Source organism: Hyperolius riggenbachi, chromosome 5, assembly GCF_040937935.1.
Source record: "Hyperolius riggenbachi isolate aHypRig1 chromosome 5, aHypRig1.pri, whole genome shotgun sequence".
In the NCBI taxonomy this organism is placed as follows: Eukaryota; Metazoa; Chordata; class Amphibia; order Anura; family Hyperoliidae; genus Hyperolius; species Hyperolius riggenbachi.
In genome coordinates, this window is record NC_090650.1 from 104,374,806 (window position 1) to 104,396,529 (window position 21,724).

At 41.1% G+C, this 21,724-nt stretch overlaps 1 protein-coding gene across 5 annotated transcripts in view; it reads right to left on the reverse strand.

The window, feature by feature from the left end:
- Positions 1–1,114: 1,114 nt before the first annotated feature.
- The window catches only part of ANKRD28 (ankyrin repeat domain 28), a 289,915-nt gene continuing 269,305 nt past the window's right edge, over positions 1,115–21,724 (reverse strand). For 4 of the 5 annotated variants that reach the window (XM_068236088.1, XM_068236089.1, XM_068236091.1 and 1 more), the window contains 9 exons: positions 18,353–18,470; positions 17,708–17,927; positions 15,019–15,106; positions 14,847–14,930; positions 12,447–12,592; positions 11,337–11,419; positions 9,561–9,643; positions 8,637–8,728; positions 1,115–2,111 (listed from right to left, as the gene is read on the reverse strand). In XM_068236088.1, coding sequence (XP_068092189.1) covers positions 1,834–2,111; positions 8,637–8,728; positions 9,561–9,643; positions 11,337–11,419; positions 12,447–12,592; positions 14,847–14,930; positions 15,019–15,106; positions 17,708–17,927; positions 18,353–18,470 — 1,192 coding nt within the window. In that variant the 3' untranslated portion in view covers positions 1,115–1,833. Of the gene's footprint in view, positions 2,112–4,538; positions 4,572–8,636; positions 8,729–9,560; positions 9,644–11,336; positions 11,420–12,446; positions 12,593–14,846; positions 14,931–15,018; positions 15,107–17,707; positions 17,928–18,352; positions 18,471–21,724 lie in introns of all 5 variants that reach the window. The other variant, XM_068236090.1, reaches the window with a different exon arrangement.

The following is a 21,724-nucleotide window of genomic DNA, read 5'->3' on the forward strand; positions in this document are numbered from 1 at the left end:
GGACGCGAGATCGGTGAGTCAGTGCGAGTACAGTAATTGAAATCTACATCTTGTCAAGAATAAGCAGCTACAAACAGGGTGTAGATTTCAATTAATGCTGTCCGGAAGTGGTTAATAAATCAGGACCATTCTTCTGACAGGAGAAGTGTGCACAAATAAAGCGAAAAATCTTGTTGCACAGTTCAGTTCATTAATTGTGAAGAGGTGACAGGTGATTGTGAATGTAATCTGTCGTCATGGACCATACCTGGATGAACAGTATGTGGCTACAGTGGCCTTGCAGGCTGCAGCTTACCTGCAACGGAGGTATCCCTAGGGATAGTATAGTCAGAGCATGGCACCCCCATACTACGCTACTACATTAGGAAGGTCATTAAGCAGGCATGTTCATTGAGGGCAGATGCCTTTTCCCATCAACAGGAACCCTATTCCACCATTATACAGTATCTGATTGGCCAAGCTGCCCCAGAAGCTGTAGATAATTCCTGAAGTCGTGCCTCCCCGTCTTGGCGACAAAGGGGTCAAAAACAACGATAATGGTCCAACTGTCCGATCCCAGATACTCCCGTAAATAACACTATTATTAGACTGAAAGTTTAAAGTGCACCTGTCACCCAAACGTAGTGACCAGAAGTAGGGCCACAACTCAAATTACCACACGTGTACATTATTATTAACAGGGCAAAAACGTGGTGACATCACTTACATGGCAGAAAGGATAAAAGTATTTGTTACATCATTTATCAACATCTACTACAAAACCAAAATCATTCCCGTTTGCCCTGTGGAGTGCTTATTAATAAAGAATCTATCACCTGCCACCCCACTACAGTAAAACCCCCATTTATCCAGCAATCTCTGGCAACCAGAAAAAAAATCCTGGCCTTACAGGATGCATAAATCTACTTTTACACCTCTTTATACAGTAATAAACCTGTTACATTAAGTTTAGTCCGTCCTTTGTATGAACGTTGAAATACAGTAATTAAAAACAAATTAAGACAGACTACACTTATCAGCCAATCCCCGTTGGTGTGGGGTAATGAGGGTTTTACTGTATATCGCTGTCCAATTTTACATGGATAATGCTAACAAGCACAAATGAAACCAAGTCTGCTTTTTTTTCTTTTATTATTCCGGCACGGCCACTGGAAAAGTAATATCAAGGAAATAAAAATGTATGGACATTTGTCGGCATGGACAGAGACGTGACTTGGGACTGTAGTTCAGATACTGTATGAATGGATTCCAGTCAAGTCAAACCACTTGTAGAAAAAACAACTGTTCTTGGTCCTTTGGCAAACCGTTGTATGCACACACAGCGCCACATGTACCAAATTAAGTTATTGCCATCAAAAATGTTTTATTTTTTTCTGTTTTTATTTATACAATGTTCACTATAGTGTCTCCTGTACAATGGTTGAAGTCACCCGCTGTTTGGACTGCTAGGCCCTGCCATATAAAAGATTCTCTGGACACAGACAATAAAATATTAAATAAAACAGTAACTGACTGCTTAAACAACCTCAACCATCCTGGGCTATACGTTTTCTGTCAACAGTTCCCATCACAGGCTCAAAACCTCTATAGACATTTAGGTGTAGAAAGGTCTCTTATCCACAACAAAAAAAGTGGTCAGATTAAAATTCTGTTATGTCAAATCAGTGAATTTTTTTAAAAAGAAAAGAAAATATAAACAAAAACAAACCACTTCCTCCTTTAACCATGATAAGTTACTCTATATATTTCTGGCCACGCCAGCAGCACAGGGATGAGAAGGATTTCTGGTTGCACAAGGTGGAACTACTTAAAATCTGGGCTCTGCTAGAGCCCTCAGTAGGTTTCGGAGTCCGAGTCATTGAGCTCGTCTTCTTCTGTATATGGATAGCCATCTTCCCTGCCGATATTGTTGAAGCTGCAGTAGGAGCTGTGCTCACTTCTCACGATGGGCAAAGAGTCAAAAGTGACAGTCTTTGAGGGGTTGGTGTAGTGGTTTAAAGTCAGAGATGGCATTGTGCTGCAGGATGAGACTGGCATCATTGTGGCTAAGATGAGAGCCAGACAGTCAGCAACGTCCTTATTGGGGGCACAAGCTAATGCTGGTGTGTAGCCTGCAATCAGATAAAACAATTAGAAAACAATGTATACAATATATGTATAGTTACTGCATAAAGCAATAAGCAGATAGCTATAGAGGAAGACATTGAACTCCATCAGACCTGGAACAAAATATACATCTACTGGAGTGTACTAGTCGTGTCCTGGTACCTTATAGACTTCCTGTGAGAATAGAAATGTAAATGCTGTCACTGATGAAAGTCATTTAGTGGTATGAGCTCTTGGACTGGCTCCTTGCTCCAGGTTTCAGCATCCAATGAACAACTTTCCTGGCACAAACATGCAGCCAAAAGAGTTCTGGTCCTGCATGCCCATTTCAGATAAGCAGCCCACTAAAACTGTGAAACCAGGACAGGAATCATAGCCATGGAGCGCTTTTAAAAAACAACAATAGTGTCAGCACCCAAATTTTTATCTTCACAGATTTGGTGAAGGGTCTGCTATTTGCAAGCAGATCCCAGAGTTGATGAATCACAATTGTATAAGTCCAGCAAATGTGTGGTTGCCAGGAAACCATAAAGCTACACAAAATGCTAGATTTTCATAGCCCAATGCAATCATTTGTTATAATCTCGAGTGACAAATTTGCTTGGGTACAGGTGGCCCCCAAATCTGACCCTTTCCTCTTGGATTACACTCAGAGGACCGCTGTTAGAGTTCTCTCTGCATTTCGCAGAGAGACTTCACCTGCGTGTCCCCCCTTCCCTCTCCACAGGCCAGAACAGACGGCTCAGCTTGTCATCAGTGGGACTGTACAACAATAGTAAAATGTCACCCGAAACAATCACAAATGTTCATTTTTATGTGACAAAACTAATGTCTATGTGGCTTTAAGGCCATGGAGGACACGCTTAGTAGAAGAACATAAGACATTTATAACATACGGAGAAGACTGAAGTATAATCAGGTATGAAGCATTGGAAGAACGGTATCATTAGTACAGTGCGGTAAGAGATGGAAAGGGGTGAAGTACGAGGCATAAAATACAGAAGGAAGGTGTTATAAGGAAGCATTCCTTTTGTGCACATGGTGCCAATGTTAACAGGGGTCTTGAAGCTTAATTTGTAGAGTGCACCCATGTTGATACTGCAACATGTTTGCATGCCAGCACTGTACAGTACACAGAGACATGGTTACCATCATACAAGACATCACATATGTGGAGGTTGAGCACATCACAAGTGAAAGCTGCACGGACGTTTGCAGAGGTGTTAAAGGTATTACAAGGGGAAAACTAAGGAGGTCTTATTTATGTTATAATGGAGACATGAGCTTTGAGGTACAGAGAGGATAGGTATAGTGAGGAATGACATGTAGAGAGGTCCGAGATGTAACAAGGTCAAAGATTTAGGAAGTGCTTAAGAATATTGAATCATGAGGTTCAAAGAGGGATGAGGCACCAAAACAATAAGAGTATAATAAGGTCTGAGCTATGATTAGATACAGAGGGGTACAGTGGTATGAGGGGTACAGACACGGATGAGGTATAGGGAGGTACAAAGAACTGAGCATAATAAGGTCTGAGGTAAGCAGCGGGGTACAAGTGGTATATGAAGAACAGACAGTGATAAGGTATAAGAGGTACAAAGACCTGAATAATGAGGTCTGAGGTATGATTAGATACAGAGGGGTACAGTGGTATGAGGTACAGACAGTGAAGGTATGGGAGGTACAAAGAACTGAGTATAATGTCCGATTAGATAGAGGGGTACAGTGCTATGGGGGTACAGACAGGGATGAAGTATGGGAGGTAGAGAGCACTGCGTATAATGAGGTCTGAGGTATAATTATATACAGGAGGGTACAGTGGTATGGGATACAGACAGGGATGAGGTATAGGGAGGTAGAGAGTACTGGGCATAATGAGGTCTGAGGTATAATTACATACAGAGTGGTACAGTGGTATGGGGGTATAGACAGGGATGAGGTATAGGGAGGTAGAGAGTACTGGGCATAATGAGGTCTGAGGTATAATTACATACAGAGTGGTACAGTGGTATGGGGGTATAGACAGGGATGAAGTATGGGAGGTAGAGAACACTGAGTATAGTGAGGTCTGAGGTATGATTAGATACAAAGAGTTACAATGGTATGAGGTACAGACAGGGATGAGGTATAGGGAGGTAAAGAGGACAGAGTATAATGAGGTCCGAGGTGTGATTACATACAGAATGGACAGTGGGATGAGGTGAAAAGGAGGGAAAAGGAGAGGACTGGGAAATAATAAGGTGTGCAGAAGAGTCCGTTACAATGACTCAGGAAACTGCTGAGGTGTAGAGGGAACCGTATAATACCAGAAAAGACATAGTAAAAAGCACTGAAGGATAATGAGATGCACTGAGTGATGGGAAGAGGGCAGAGAGGGCAAGAAAATGCGGGAGGAAGGAGAATAGTTGAAAAGTGCAGCTGCTCATACTCACTGTGTGTTTATCACAATTTGTGGGGATATTTCACTAAAGGAGAAATGCAGTGAAGAGCAGTGATTTTTTTGCTCATTTTAAGCATACAATAAGGTGCAGAGAAGCTCCTGATTTTGTAAATCTCTGCACACCTGGTTAAATCTTTGTTCACATTTCATATCCTAAGCAGAGCTAATGTATCCCAACAAACTAGCAATGCAAACAGACACTGCCAGTGAGTGGGAAGACCTGTTCATATTCAGTATACCACCTTTTATTTTTTTTAAAGTGTATTTATTGTCCTCATTATTTTGTTTGCAGTCTGTCAGAAAGGCCTTGAGGTGTGTACACATGCACAATTGCACCTCAATTTTTGTCTGCCGCCAGGTAGAACCTCAGTCCTATGAAAGACACTGTAGGACCTCAATGCTGTACAGACATGTTGCTAGGACACAGCCAATGCACTTTATGTCTATAAGGGAGGGGAACAATGGACTCTGCTGCAAGTTGTCCCTTTTTACGATCTGGCAAGACTTCAGCAGACCTCACGGGACACCTGTACCCACTAGTTTCTTGGCCAAGAAGGTCTGAACTGGCCGCCAACAGTCTAGTGTGCATGCCAGGCTTAAGAGGGACTGTAGGAAGTGCTCTGTGAGATGATAGCTGCCAGAAGTACACAGTGTATTGGAGGAAAGGACAATGTCTGCTCCAAGAGATATACATATCCAGGAGCAACAGTCACTTGTCTGTGCCCATAACGTTGAATGGCTATTTACTGCAACACATTTTCCAGTTGTCATTATGTAAACAGAGCAGTTGATTGTGAAAAGCTGTGCAAATCTGTTATGCTCCACAGTCTTCTTGGAGGTTGAATTACATTTTTTGTTTAAGGACTTCAGCTCAGATATAACTGCTCTTTTCCTGCACGTTTCCTTCAGCAAATCATCCCTGAAGTTCTACATACAACTGTTTGACTGATCAGAGTCAACTGCTCTGTTCATGTCCACTGCGTACTGGAGAAAGTCAGCTGGCATGAAGGATTTCTCTATTATAACCATTTCTTGCCTATTGACAGAAACGCCAGCATTTCACTCTGTAGAGTGAAGAATTAATATGGCGTATTCCACAGGGAGAAGATATACTACAGACTACCTCAAGAAAGTAAAATGTCATGGATGGATATGGAAAGATGGATGGATGGATACATATTGATTGGTGCACTAAACATGCAATGAAAGGTTCAATCTGCTAGGCTGTGCCTGCATCAGATTACTACTGTATTGAATGGATGTTCATACACAGATCACTTAGGCTTCCATTCACTTGGAAAATGCTGGAAAACTCTTAAATGTACTAAGTGAGTCACTGAGAACAATGTAGTTTGTCAAAGTTTTGGAATTTTGGTCATAAACTACTAAATGCATCCACTTCGCCAATGTGCCCATGTATGTACATTCCTGTTTGCAAGCAGATTCAGGCTCAGTAACACCTCATCTTCAGCAATGTTTTGTAAGAAGTCTTAAAGGACATCTGAGGTGACAGGTGACATGTAACATGATGAGATAGATGTGTATGTACAGAGCCAAGCACACTAATGACTATGCTGTATTCCTTTTTCCCTTTCTCTGCCTGAAAGAGTTAGACAGTAGGTATGCAACTAAGGGCTGGTGCACATCAAGAGTGCTTCTGAGTGCTTTTAAAAAACGCCAGTGCTTTGAAAAGCGCTTGGCTAATGTGAATGGGATGGATCACACCAGAGCAATGTGATTTTCTCCCAAACACCAACGCGGGTCCTGCAACATTTCTGCGGCGATTCAGCCTCAATTTTAAGTATAGGAAAGTGGAAAATCGCTCTGAAAAGTGTTAGAAGAGAGATTTTTCAAAGCGTTTTTGTTACAGAAGCTGTTTAGTACCAGCTCTACTGTAACAAAAAAAATAACCGGTACACCAAAATTGCTAGGCACATGCCTAGAATCGCTCTGAGCTGAGTGTTTGCAATTACACCAGCGCTTTTAGGTGTGCACTGGCCTAACAGTTTCTGTCTGGGTCAGACTATAGTTTAATCCTCATTAATAAGGAATTACAGCCATAAACACTTTCCTGACAGTAAAAGGCTTCTGAGAGCAGGAAAGAGAAAAGGGGTCAATACTTTATAGATTTTAGCTCTGGCATTCGTCATTGAATGTGTCACTTAGCAGAGACAATGAAACTGTAAAAACTTAAAAAGGAGATTTAAATATAAAATAACACTGTGGGATATCTACAAAAAGTAGGAGGAGGATGATAAGATATACAATTGTTTATCTCATTACTTTATTTTCACCTCGGATGTCCTATAAAGCTATTTTTTCCTAAATTTTCCTCAGGTCCATCCAACTATGCACGTTGGCAGGTAATACAATGTACACACATTAGGTATAGCTAGCGGCTATGACCCCTATAACATTCTGTTCACATCAGGTTTATTTTCTAAAGGTAGCCTAAAGTCATAGAAACACAGTGGAAGCCAATACTGTGTCCCTTTTCAGAAGGCTGCTTGACTTGTTTTGATGATCCTCTAATAATTCCCAGTCAATAACCTAGAATAAGTATGCAGATGAGGTGTTCAGACTGGCAGAACAGTTAAAGTGGATCCGAGATGAACTTTTACTCATTGCATAATTGTGTTCCTTTCCTGTAGTTTGTAGGGCATTCCTCAAGCCAAATACTTTTTTGTTTTTGTTTTAATACTCTAAGGAGCAGCTGCAGATCTCACTGCGGTATGTTTTTTTTCTTGTTTTTAGGGTCTAAAAGCTTGTGAACAAATTGCATGGCTTTCAGACCCTAAATCTGGAAATAATCATAACGCCAGGGAGGTTAAGATAAAGGATGCATTAGGACAGGGGAGTCAAACTCAAATATAAAGTGGGCCGAAATTGAGCTCTGGGATGAAGTCGTGGGCTAACCTCAATGTCTAGTGGCCACCTCTCTCCCTTATAAAGTTCCCTGGTGTCTAATAGCCCCCTCCTTCCTCTATACAGTTATCTAGTGCCTTCCTCCTTCCCCTATATGGTTCCCTGGTGTCTAGGGGCCCTCCTCCCTCTCCTATACAGTTCCCTGGTACCTAGTGCTTTCCCCCTGGTGTTTATTGGTTCTCCCTCCCCTATACAATTCCCTGATGTTTAGTGGTCCTCTCTCCCTCCCTATACAGTTCCCTGGTGTCTAGTGCCCCCCCCCCTCCCTCTCCTATACAGTCCCCTGGTTCCTAGTGCTTTCCCCCTCCCCATATGGCTTCCCTGGTGATGTGGGGCTTACCCTCCAATATAGCTTCTCTGGTGGTCCTAAGAGTGCCAAACCTAATGCAAAGTGGGGAAACCACCTGAGGGCCAAATCTGATGGCTCTAAGGCCAGATTTGGCCCACAGGGCAGAGTTTGACATGTATATGCATTAGGACAACACAGTGCATGGATATTTGCTAAAGGTTAAACATTTCAACTAGATCTTTGAGTGTTTAACATAGATTTGTGGTCTCAGATCAAAATGTAACCCTGAAACAGCTGTCTGCAAGTTGGGAGTAATTATGGCTCTGTAAAGGCTATAGGCATACCGTCCACCAGTTGTACTGAATGTGGATTTGGCTTTCCAAGGATATAAAGGAATGATTTGAATATTTCCAATTCCTTCTGAAGAATAGTAAAAACCTTCTGTTTCAAGTAGTTCAAATATTAGCATCATTTTTTTTTTGTTTTGCTTTGTTTTTTAAGTAGAGGGACTTTTAGCTTCCTTTTAGTCCCTTACAATGCCTAAATGTTCTGCACAAGTTGTCTGGGTACTCGGGGTGGGTCAGGGCAGCAGCAGCATCATCATCATCATCATCATCATGTCAAGCCAGGGGCTGATTGGGCTTCTATGCAGCCTTCTACTATGTAAACAATGCAATGTAGCTGCATTCCTGATGAAGAGGGAATTTAGAACATTTGCAAAAGGTCTTTGTTTTCGTTACACTTTAAAAGAAACAACAACAATAATAATAATATAGCAGTTCTCAGCTTTCCTATAAAAATAAGGTGGTGGGGGTGGATTACAATGGAGTGACAAACACAAACTTGTACTAGTAACAAAGAGCGAGAGGAACTTACCATTTTCATCTACAGCTAGAACGCTTGCTCCTTTCCCCAGAAGTTCCTGGACTACAACCGTTAATCCATTCCTAGCAGCTACATGGAGAGGTCTGCAAGCAAATGTAATATAAGAAATACATCTCTGTAGACCAGTATTTCTCTCTCAGCTTTATGCTCATGCTTTTCAAGTAACTTCAACATACTAGTTTGTATCATGAATGGCTTATAAATGGGGCATACAATAATCAAGTCTCATCAAGAGTTCAGGATTGAATATACTCAGAAAGTTTGGTGAAAAGGTTTTTAGCAAGTAAAGCCTAATAATTAAAAAAAAATTCTATGGGGGCTTGGTATATACTCAAATTACTCTATTGTATATAAGCAGAATACAGCTTAATTCACCCTTAAAGTACAAATAATCTCAAAGTTTAGCCACAAAACATTTATTCATTACAATTTATGGAAATCCTAAAAATACTGAAGTTTAAAATGTGGTTTTACTTTTACAGGAAGCACTGAAAGGATTAAGCCTCAGTGTTTACTGTATGGGGAGAGCTGCCTCTGCAGAACTCTCCTGCAGTCTAATCATAGCTGCTGATAAGAACTAATTAGAGGATTTGAACTGGCTAAACAAAACACAGCAACTATATGTGAAATAAAGACTTTTCATTGTGTGCTATGCAAAAGTTCAGTTCTGTTTTAAGCATTTGGCATTGCTGTGACACCCAGCAGCCACAAACCTGTAAGATTACATTCAGGTGGGGGCTAAGGCTAAAGGAATGATTGAGTTCTACATTTTGCTGCTACCTCTACTCCAGGAAACTGGTGGCTACCAGTGTAAAAGCACGTGTGATGCATGCATGGCTGTGATCACTTCCTGTCTGTATTGGTCCTCTTTCTAATAGCATTAGAACACTTCTGTATAACCCATGTTTCACTTACGTTTGCAAAGCTGCATTTGTTGCATTGATAAGGTTTCGATCACTAATTTGCTCTAGTATTAACAAGGCACTGGTTTCATGACCCTACAAAGAAGCAGACAAACTATGATGAAAAATATAAAAATAGACTACAACACAAAACGATTTTTAGATTTTGTTACAAACGGTGTGTCGGTCACCTTGGACATTATGACACCTTGCTTTAATGACATATACATACACAACCAAACATACGTGGTTTAAATAAAGTAACTTGCCAATATCACACAGGTAGTGCTGAACAGGAGCATTTAAGTAAAAAGACTCCATATGCCCATGATGTTAATTATTTATAAGCTTGTTGCGTAAAGAGAAAATATGTATTTTCAAAGAAGAATACAATAAAAAGCAAAACTGCTTGGGTGACAACACCCTAAAGGCCATGTCACATGACAGACTTAGTTGACTAGAGTTAAGTGCTGCAGTTGCTAGGAGCTATGACTCACTACAGCAACCTTGTGCTGAAGGTGTAACCTTTTTTAGCAAAGCTATTATTTTTAGCATCTACACTGGATAAAATTAGTGGCAACTGCTTAAAGTACAAATGCTAGGAAAAACAAAAAACAAGTTCTACCTACCTGGGACTTCCTCCAGCCCCTGGCAGCCAATCTGTCCCTTGCCACAGCACCAGTGTCCCCTCCGTTGCAATGCCGCCCCCCCCCCCCCCCCCCCCCCCGACCTTTAACTCATTTGGGACCATAGCCTTTTTCTCATTCTCATGTTTGTCATCACTGTGATCACCTGGTAAGGAACCAATGAAAAACTGTCTCCTTACCGATACAGAAGACGCTCAGCTGTCACATGACAGCCGAATCAGAGGCCGCGAGCACAATTGATCGGCTCAGGGGCGTGGGAAACCAGAGGTGTAGATACTACACCACAACATCAGAGTAGAAGAGCCATAAGTGTGGCGCAGAATTTGCCATACGTGGTCCCGAGTCGATTAACCACTTCACCCCAAAGGGGTTTTTACCCTAACGGACGAGAGATTTTCACCTTTCAGTGCTCATTCCTTTCATTTGCCAATAGCTTAATCACTACTAATCATAATGAACTGATCTATATCTTATTTTTTCACCACCAATTGGGCTTTTTGGGGTTGATATTTGTTTTCAGTAATTACTTTATTTTCTACGCATTTTAACGGGAAAAACAAGGACAAAATGAAAAAATACACTATTTCTCCAATTTCATCCCCTATAGTTTTAAAATAAACACTGCTACTGTGCATAAAACCCACACAATTGTATCTGCCTATTTGTCCTGGTTATCACAAGATTTTAATTATGTCCCTAGTACAAAGTATGGGGACAATATATTTGGAAATAAAGGTGTATTTTTTCTATGGTGGTTTTTTTTCCACTATTTTCACATGCACGGAAATGCACGTGCATGCGCGGGGACGCGCAGATGCACGTGCACAGCAGCACTGTTTCACTTATAAAAACGTCCTGTAGCCATTAAGAGGCTCTAGCAAGACGTTTTTATAAGTCAGATTGTCATTAAGTGGTTAAACACTTAGCTGCCATGACTAGTCACAGTTACTAAGTGTTGCTTATTTTAGGGCAGAGTTTTTTAATTCTAAACTACAAGTACCTATGTTTTCAAGATTTCTTTACTATGTACAGGGTGGTTAATATTTCTATCTCAGGTTCAGTGACACTGGTTTCTGGTAATGATTTTTCTCCTGAAAGCCTTAAAAGCGGAAGAGAAATCTTACAAAAGGAAGATGACTTACCTTACTGCATGCCAAATGTAACGCAGTATTTTTATTGTTGTCTTGCAACGTGAGATCGGCTTTAGCACTGCTAACTAACACCTCTGTAAAGAAAAGCAAAAATTAAATTAAATGGAATCCATGCCCATAAACATTTAATAGTTTTGTGGACAGATAAGCAGTGTATTTTATCGTGCTCAACTCCCTTAAACAGTGTCTTTATGGTGTTACTGCCCCTTACATAGTGTCCCTATAAGGGTGCTTTTCTCACATGAAGTGCCTTTTTAATGATGCGCAATGGCAAGGAAGGTACAGCAGCAGAAACCAGTGTAGGTATGAGCATAATTCCAGTTGTGGCTTCAACTGGTCTGGCCTACACCATCCACACTATAATAACTTCACCACTGTACGTTTAGCCAATTTTATAAATTGAGATTAACCTGCTTCTCCTACAGAGGACCTTACATGTGTGTGACCACGTAAGGTTTGCTTCTGAAAGTATAACTTCCCTTTGACAATCCCAGTTGTCTAAACACAGTAGTTACTTTGTTGGAGACCATGGCTGACTGGTCTCTGCTTACCATTAGCTGATTACTCACATTGCGACCCAGGAAGATGGATCTCAGTGATGTCCCATGAAGACGAGCGTTCCCCGATCCATCTTCCTGCTGGCGGGTACATGCGCCGTCACATGACAGGCGCGAACGAGTGTTTAAGCGATCGTGGTACTTTGCGCGGGAGTCGTCGGGAATCTTAAAGATGCGATCCACTGTGACTGACATTGTCGCATATCGCCAAGTGTAATTCGCGTGTCTGTATCCACGTCGCGAGATTGCGGAAACAATCCCCTTGTTGCTTGGAAAAATTGTGTAACGGTATGGGGCCTTTAGGTCAGGTGCAGTGTCAGAAGGTTGGACTGCAAGAATACAGCAAAGGCACAAAGAGTACAGAGCTATGTCATAAAACCACATGATGACTTTTGCAACATTTGATATTGATTTACTCTATACAGGTTCATTGTCAAAATAACAGAACAGATCACAATCCATTAATTTATTTCAAATGGCTCAGACAGTTGAGAGAAACTTGCAATGAACAATATGATGAAACAAGCGTAGTGGCCTGACTTACCGACAGCATTGGTCTGTCCATTTTCAGCTGCCATCATTAGTGGTGTCTTCCCAGAAGAATCCACAGCATTTACTTGGGCATTATGGCTGAGCAGAAGCTGCAAACATTCAACATGGTCTGTAAAGGCTGCAGCATGAAGGGGCGTCCTAAACACAAGGAGGGGAAAACCGCATTAAGTGACACTACCAAAATACATTACTACAAAGATACATTACCATGTGGTCACACAGATGAATGGCATATACGTGGATTTTTTTTTCTTTTTAAATTTCCCCACCTCAAAACATTACCTTGATATCACTAGGGTAAAATGGGCTTTACATATGTGCCCATACACTATGTGATTGGTGGTAGATCACGGAATACGATCGACAGCATTAAGACAGATTGTATACCTGAGCTAACTCTTTGCGCTGCCTTGCACATTCTACACAATTCCAGCAGATATGTTGCTGAATATTGTTAATATCAATCTTACTGCAGCAGTCCTTCTCCCCCACACAGGAAGACATAGATTGTACAGAAGAACTGACATGTCAGATCTATATTCATCTGGTATATCAACCGACATATAGATTGAAAATGTCTTTCAAAAGATATTTTTAATAGGTTCTATGTCTATACAGAATCTAATGTGGAATCCCTTTAAAAAAATTGACCGCTGTACGTCCATCTTTTTATGGTTAGCGACATTTATACAGCGTTAGGCGTGGTTCACATTGTACTTAAAAAAAAAGTTCAGTTAGCGAAACAAATTGGAACTATCTCAACAAATCCTATGCAAAGCAATTGGATCTGTTTACAACAGTTTGCTCATAATGGATCCGTTCAGTCTATTCTGGTGAATGGAATACAAGTATAGGGAGTATGCAATAACTCCAAGTTGAATGGATTTGATGCAGGTATACCGAGATGGGTATGTACAGTGCCTAGCACACTAGGCTGTGTTCCTTTTTTTCTTTCTTTTTCTATCTATTTTTACTGATAAGAAATTCCCCTTTTTATCTCTTTCTTGCTCTCAGAAGCCATTATCTGCTAGGAAACTATTTTATAGTTGGAATTTCTTATCAGGGAGGGTCACACTGTAGTCACTTCCTGCCTGAGTCAGGACTGAGTCAGCCACTTACATACCTGATATTTAACTCTTTCAGGCAGAGAAAGAAAAAAAAGGAACACAGCATCGTTATTTGTGTGCTAGGCACTGTACATACACGTCTTTCTCATGTCACTTCGGGTATCCTTTAAGGTGGCCGCACACCATGCAATTTTTTTTAAATATCTGTTCACCTATCTTCAATTTTTCCCCAATTTAGATAAAAATGATTGGAAACTTAGAAAATTACTAGGGTGTGTATATTAATAAACTGACAATCTAACACATACCATACAATCTTTAGAAAGATTGAAAAAAATATCTGGCATTACAGACTGATAAAAATCGAAGAAAACTGGAAATCCGGTCGGATTTTTCAGTCAAACGAAAAAAAAAAAGCTTTTGATTTTTTCGGCAGATCTGATCGTTATCGAATTGCCTTAAAATCAGATCATTTTATTGTATAGTGTGTGTCCACCTAGACAGTCAAATCTAACTTCTGATAATGAAAGTATAATTTCAAGTCATGTATTTCATAGAACGCTTTCATGTGAAAATAAAAATGATAACCTGGTATTAAAGGGTATTTGCAAAAACTGCACCAGTTAGATTTAGTCAGGTTACCCCACAAAAATGGCATTGCAGTACTTATGGTAGATCTGACAATATATGCTAGGTGGCATATACACCAACAACCCCACACACTAATTATCCACAGAGGAAACTGCGATGAGGACTGTGACACAGGCTATACCCTCACTAGCAACACATTGCAAGTTGTGACTCGTCTGAATGCTGCCTTCATTGTAGTAAAAAGCCACCAGTGACATGAGTAGCTTGTTATTCAGTCACAAGCTGAACCTCTGCTGACAGCTACTGGTCATATAGCAAAATGCATTCTAAATTATTAGGAGACAGGTGCTGTCTGCAGTCAAGCATTTCATCCAGTGCAATGTGATGCCAGTAAGGGAAATCACCTATGGCCAAAACCATGCGATCCATTCCCATCCAGAAGCTGCATTCAACTGCATATCTATATGACTAGAATGCAGTTGTAATGCACGGCGTGGACACAGCTGAGCCAAGGTGTGCAAAGCACAAGTAGGAGCAAGTCACTGCCTCCCGGTGGTGGTGAAGGAGAGGGTAGGGGGCACACTTATGGTGTCGGCAGGCGGATTCTTAAAAAGAATTGAGGGATTACTGGTACATTTATAAACCTGCCTGATGTTACAATCTGAATGGTGCAGCTTCATGTGCAATTAGTGCAATTACCATTTACAGCACAAACTATCACTGTTGGGACTTACCTTCCTTTTGAGTCAACTGAATTCACAATGCTTGTATCTAATGTGTCTATGAGCATTTCTGCCGCGCTTTCATTGTCATTTATGCTGCAGAATAAGAAAAGAAAATGTTATTACACATCCCAGCCCTGCATAGACATCTGCTCCCACACACTCAGTCACTCAGTGACCTTACACTGCACAATGCAGGGGGCTGAATGAGTTTCCTTCCATTTTCTGAAACACTTCTTGCTCCAGCAGTAGCTCTACACAAGCATCATGACCTGTTCAGAGAATAAAACAAGATTTGTGAATACATTTGTATAGAACATACCGAGAAAGTATCATTCCAAAAACAATTGTTCACAATAATTTTGGTTAACAAAAATACTGTGTGTACAAGTGACCCTGGGTTGGATATCCCAGACTGATCATTATATTCCCCTACGGACATCCGCTCTCCACAGGACAGAAAATGCTGCTCAGCACTAGGGATGGCCCTGCCTAGGAGAACTCATGGAGAAACATTTGATCAGTTTGATCAGCTGATAGATTTGTAAGGCACTGATTTGCTGCTCATGATCACGCTTTAAACCAGGAAGTCATCACGACCAATTAGAACTTTACAATTCTATCAGCTGATCAAATGCTTCTCTGTGAATTCTCCTAGGCAGGGCTATCCCTACTCAGCACTGGATGCTCAGCAGCCCTTTCCAGAGATAAGGAGTAAACGGTCAGCCCAAACTATAGGGATCTATTGCTACAGGCAACATTTATGTGCAGTCTGAACATTGTTCGACTCTATTGCCAGTAACGTGTCTGCCATCATTGTGGCTCTTCATGTGCGGACACGGTCTTCTTTACCATATGACCAGTCATTCTATCTTCAAGTACCGTAGATAGAAAAATGCACTCCACAGGCTCAAGCTGACCCTTCCTCAGTCGTTCCATCTTCCTGCATTTTTTATATAATAGGACATGAAATTATCATGCAAAATGCCATCAACTCTGTCTGCCCTTAAAGCGGATCTCCAGTGTGCATCACATATTCTGATGGAAGTCTGCAGACACAAAGTCCCAGGGGTAATTTAAAGGGCAACTGAAGTGAGAGAGATGTGGAGGCTGCCATATTTATTTACTTTTAAAGCAGATCCAAGATGAAAAACTATAACAAGTAACTTGTCTATATATAGCTTATCTAAAGTGTAGAGCGTTTACACAGCATATCTAGCTGCAAACAGCTTCAAAAGTTAATGATTATTTATTCCTGTGATACAATAAGGGAAGCCATGTTCTGTTTCTCACATTGTCACAGGCTGAGGGCTGGAGATGCCATCAGTTTGCCTGTGTGTAAATTCAGTCCCCTCTCCGCCTCCCTCCCTCTGCCTCTGAAATCAATGGCTAGTAGTAACCTCCTCCTGCCCAGACTGAGCTCCCATAAGCCCTTGCTACAGTGCCAAGGCACAAAAGGAGCTGTGGGCGAGGCTTGTTTAGTTTATAGGGAATTAGAGTATTAAAACAAAACTAAAAAAGTATTTGGCTTGAGGAAAGCCCTATAAACTATATAAAATGAACACAGTTATGCAATGAGTTAAAGTTTGTCTCTGATCCACTTTAAGCAAGTGAATATGTGACATACACTTGAGGCGTGCTTTAACATGTGATAAATACAGAGGCGGCAGCAGAATAAAAGAACCGTTTAAAAACAATAAAAACAAGGGGGTAAGGGTGGACTTACCTCCCCAAATTCCAAACACAACCACTGTGATTAGTATGCAAAAACATTTAATCTGTACTCCAAGTAAAACAAATGCAACGCGTTTCGCGGGTCCCAAGCCCGCTTCTTCAGACAAAATACAAAAAAGGAGCAGCTCAGAAGTTGTGCAGCATAGCGCAACGCCTCTGCTGCACAACTTCTGAGCTGCTCCTTTTTTGTATTTTGCCTGAAGAAGCGGGCTTGAGACCCGCGAAACGCGTTGCATTTGTTTCACTTGGAGTACAGATTAAATGTTTTTGCATACTAATCACAGTGGTTGTGTTTGGAATTTGGGGAGGTAAGTCCACCCTTACCCCCTTGTTTTTATTGTTTTTAAACAGTTTTTGTTTTATTCTGTTGGCGCCTCTGTATTTATCGTATATTGCTATCCACCTGGTGGATGGGTGTGAACACCCCCCTTTTTTTCCTGCTACGGAGAGCGACTTCTTAGCCTGAGTGGGGACAGGCCTAATATCCCCATATACGCATAAAGTGGTTGTCTGTATCCCGGCAACCCGTGTTTGTGAGTTTATCTATCTATCTATCATATCTCCATCAAATATCATCAATAATACACTATTGGGGGCTCCCGTCTCTACCTTTTTGTCTCCTTATTTAACATGTGAAGTACCAATCTTCTTGCAGTGTGGCAGGCATCAGACACACTGAGCACCATAATAAAGTGTGAGGGTAAGTGAATACTCTCATAGCATGTGACAAGTAGAGGGGCTCAAAGAGATGTCAATATTTCCGGCTTGCATGCAAATTTGATGGTAATGATATGTAGCTTAGAAATGCCCAATCAAAATCAGCAGGATGTATTTGATTGGCCCAATGCCAAGCTACAATTTGATTTACATTTACATGCAATTTTGAATGATTAGCATGTAAATGACCACCTCAAGTGACACGTCCGAAAGTGCCGGGCTCTCCCTTAGTGTGTCTGAGTACTGTTGTGTGTTTACATCTTCCACCTCTATGTATATATTCAGTCTCCTGCCATCGATCATGCAAAAATAAATAAATCAATAGCTTTGCAAGGCTGTTCTTGCAAACCACTTGTTAAGTCCCAGTAATAAATAGTGCAGGAGTGTAAAGTAGGGGAACAGGCTATAACCTAACTGCTTACCGTTGTAGCAGGCCCAGTGAAGAGATGTGTATCCGTGATTGTCTGTTATTGCTGGAACAACATCTACCGAGGCTGCAGTCTGAAGAAGAGCACCTAATACACCTATATGACCGCATGCTGCTGCCAAATGTATGGGAGTGCGCCCCCTGCAGTCTCGCAGTAAGAAGTTTGCATTGTGTTGTAGCAATGCCTCTACACACTCTTCATGACCAGTCACTGCCTGCCGCAAAGATACAAAAAACAGCGTATAAAGCATAGGCAATACAATATAAAGCATTGCGTCATAGACACCTCACTCTGTGCTATACTTTTCCAGTTACAACACAACTGCAAGGAGGAAAATGTTCTCCTGTAACTGCACTACAGCTTAACTGTATTTTTTGTGACATAAAAGCAATAAATTAAATGGCTCAGATTATATGCATCATATTTCCAGCATCCCAAGTGCACTTCATATATTATTACAGAACTATGCTGTAGAGTGCTAAGGTTTCCTGAATTGTTGACAAGCTATACAGTTCAGCACATAGAAAAAAAGCACAATGTGTGTAATGGTGTAGCTGAAGACACAATAATGTTGCTCTGCACACCTGCTGCTGACATACACTTTAAGAAATTAAATCCCAAAAATGGCTAAAGACTTACCCCTCGATGCAGCGCAGTCCTCCCCCATTTATCTTTGGCATCCACATTGGCTCCTTTGTTCAGCAGCGAATACACGCACTCTGTATGCCCGTTCAAGACTGAAAGCATCAATGGTGTCCTGAGCAATACAGGGAAAAAGGAGAGACACTGGTTTTACTGGAAGACGCAGTCATCAGCCGAGCAATATTTTCTTATGGCAGCTATCCAGTTATGCACTTAGCATACGGATGTGCAGTAATGGTTTACAATGCAGTCAGGTCACCAAGAGTGTAAAAATAATTTATGCGCTGCAAATCCTGCAATCCATGGGAAAGATCTGATCCTTGCTGATCAATTTCTATCACAATATAATATGCACCATATAAAAGAAAAATGTCCATCACATGGAAACCAAGCAAAACATATACTGCTTCACAACGTTCATTTGGTAGATATTTGAATGTTTTAACACTTCCGATAACGCTATTAAAAATGATGTGGACAAACTTGTTTCTTTATGATATGGAGACACAAGCACCACCACACCAGCCATCACAGTGGAGAGAACTATATCAACAGAAATGGCTTCTTACTGCACTTTTTTTCCCCGATTCTTATGGCCTTCCATGCTGTGGCTACCAGATTCTTGTATTTATGTCAGTTGTAACAATATGTAGCCATGTCCCTGCACTGTACGTTATATGTGCCTGCATGCTCCCGTGTCCACTCTTCTCTATGGTGAATAGAAACGTGATTAAAGGATTGCTCTTGCATGGCTAGGGACTATGGTATAAGCAATATCTTGGTGAGGAGTCCTATAGTCAGTAGTTACCTCTCTGATAGTGATGACCTATTTTCTGCTGTGACACTCCTCTCCTGTACCCTTACATATCCCCGATAATGCAGAGGAAGGCAAAACACCTTTACAAGGCTTGGGTCAATTAACCTTTGGAAAAAAAATCCTTACCAACTCCAGGTGACCATCAGATAAAACCCCTGGATTAACTGTACTGGGAATTACCTAGTAATTATAGCCTTGGATATCCTTCAATGCAAAGAAAGCATCCACGCCTTAGCCTCCCTGGCGGTATGATTATTTCTAGATTTTTTTTTCCCTAAAAGCGGTGCAATTTTTTTCACACGCTTTCAGACCCTAAAAATTATACTGCTTGATAGATCTGCGGCAGCCCTACACATTCCACACCTAAAATGGATCCAATTCGGGATTACCGCTCTGAGTTGTGGATTTCCATCTCGAGCCTGACTCAGGCTTACTGCTAAGGAGGTTAAGTGCAGATATAAAAATTCCCCTAGCTGCTACTTGTGGTAAAATATTCCACACTTTAACCACTCTTACTGTAAAGAACCCCTTTCGATGGCAAAACCATTTTTTCCTACATGCGCCAATTATGTCTCCTTCCCCTTTGTACAACCCTGGGGACAAAAAGTTCATTTGACACGTTTTTGCATTGCCCTCTGATGTATTATCCTTTCCACAGTTTAGGACAATGTTTAATGAAATCAATTATGGTAACCTACCATTAATGGTTTGGGGTTGTTGAAGAGAATCAGATCACCTACAGAAATCTCAAAAACTTTATACAGTTGGCTAATGGAGACAAACTTATGACACTTCAGCTCTGTATGGTACAAATACTAATCACTTGGCCAACTGCAGGATGAAGGTGGGTATTATTCAGAGGGGTGGAGTCAGCTCCTTTAGAGCTCATCATCCCACGGGAGTTATATACAGTTGTGTTCAAAATTATTCAACCCCCACTGAAATTAAGTGTGTGGGCCAGTTTGACATTGATTTTGATCATTTCAGTCATCTTGTTTACAATTAAATCAAATAGGCACTTGTAAGTCAGACAAATATAACAACATTTATAATGAAATAAAATGTATTTTCTGTGCTCACATCATTGTCAGTTTTATTCAACCCCCAAGTGACATTCATACTTAGTAAAACATCCTTTTTCAGTTATAACAGCTTTTAAACGTGAAGCATAGCTTGACACAAGTGTCTTGCAGCGATCTACGGGTATCTTAGCCCATTCTTCATGGGCAAAAGCCTCCAGTTCAGTCACATTCTTAAGCTTGCGCACTGCAACTGCTTTCTTTAAGTCCCACCAGAGGTCCTCAATCGGATTTAAGTCTGGTGACTGCGATGGCCACTCCAAAATGTTCCAGCCTTTAATCTGCAAGCATGCTCTAGTGGACTTGGAGGTATGCTTGGGATCATTGTCCTGTTGAAAGGTCCAATGTCTCCCAAGCCTCATGTTTGTGACGGACTGCATCACATTTTCATCCAATATCTCCTGGTACTGAAGAGAATTCATGGTACATTGCACACGCTGAAGCTTCCCTGTACCTGCAGGAGCAAAACAGCCCCAAAGCATGATTGACCCCCGGCCATGCTTCACAGTAGGCAAGGTGTTCTTTTCGTCATAGGTCTTGTTCCTCCTCCTCCAAACATAGCGTTGATCCATGGGTCCAAACAGTTCTAATTTTGTTTCATCGGTCCACAGAACACTATCCCAAAACTTTTGTGGTTTGTCCACATGACTTTTGGCATACTGCAGTCGACTCTTCTTATTCTTTGGAGACAGCAAGGGGGTGCGCCTGGTAGTTCTGGCATGGAAGCCTTCATTACGCAGTGTGCGCCTTATTGTCCGAGCTGAAACTTCAGTACCCGAATCTGACAAATCTTTTTTCAGTTCCTTAGTAGTCACACGGGGACTTTTCTCCACTTTGCGCTTCAGGTAGCGCACAGCAGTCGAAGTCAGCATCTTCTTTCTGCCACGACCAGGTAGCATTTCAACAGTGCCCTTTGCCTTGAATTTGCGAATGATGCTTCCTATGGTGTCTCTTGGTATGTTTAACATCTTTGCAATCTTCTTATAGCCATTGCCCTTCCTGTGAAGAGAAATCACCTCTTCTCTTGTCTTCCTGGACTATTCTCTTGACTTCACCATGTTTGTAAACACACCAGTAAATGTCTAGAAGGAGCTGAGTATCACAGTCATTTTAAATCTGCCTAGCTGGTGCTTATTATGCTTGATTGATGCTCGTTAACATCCACAGGTGTTTTCAATACCTGATCGAAAACACGTGAATGAACTGTCTGTTCTTAAGAGTGGTAGTCTTTAAGGGATTGAATAATTTTGTCAATGAAGAGATCACACAAAAAAAAAACATGTAATACTGTATTATAAAAACAATTGATGTCATTTAAGTTGCATTTGGTTCTTTAAAAAGTCCTTGTAAGATTTCATTCTGAGCACAATTACAAATATACACTAAATTCCCTAAAACCCTTTACAGCATTGGGGGTTGAATAATTTTGAACACAACTGTATGTACCATATTGCTGTGTAGCCCAGGTAAAAA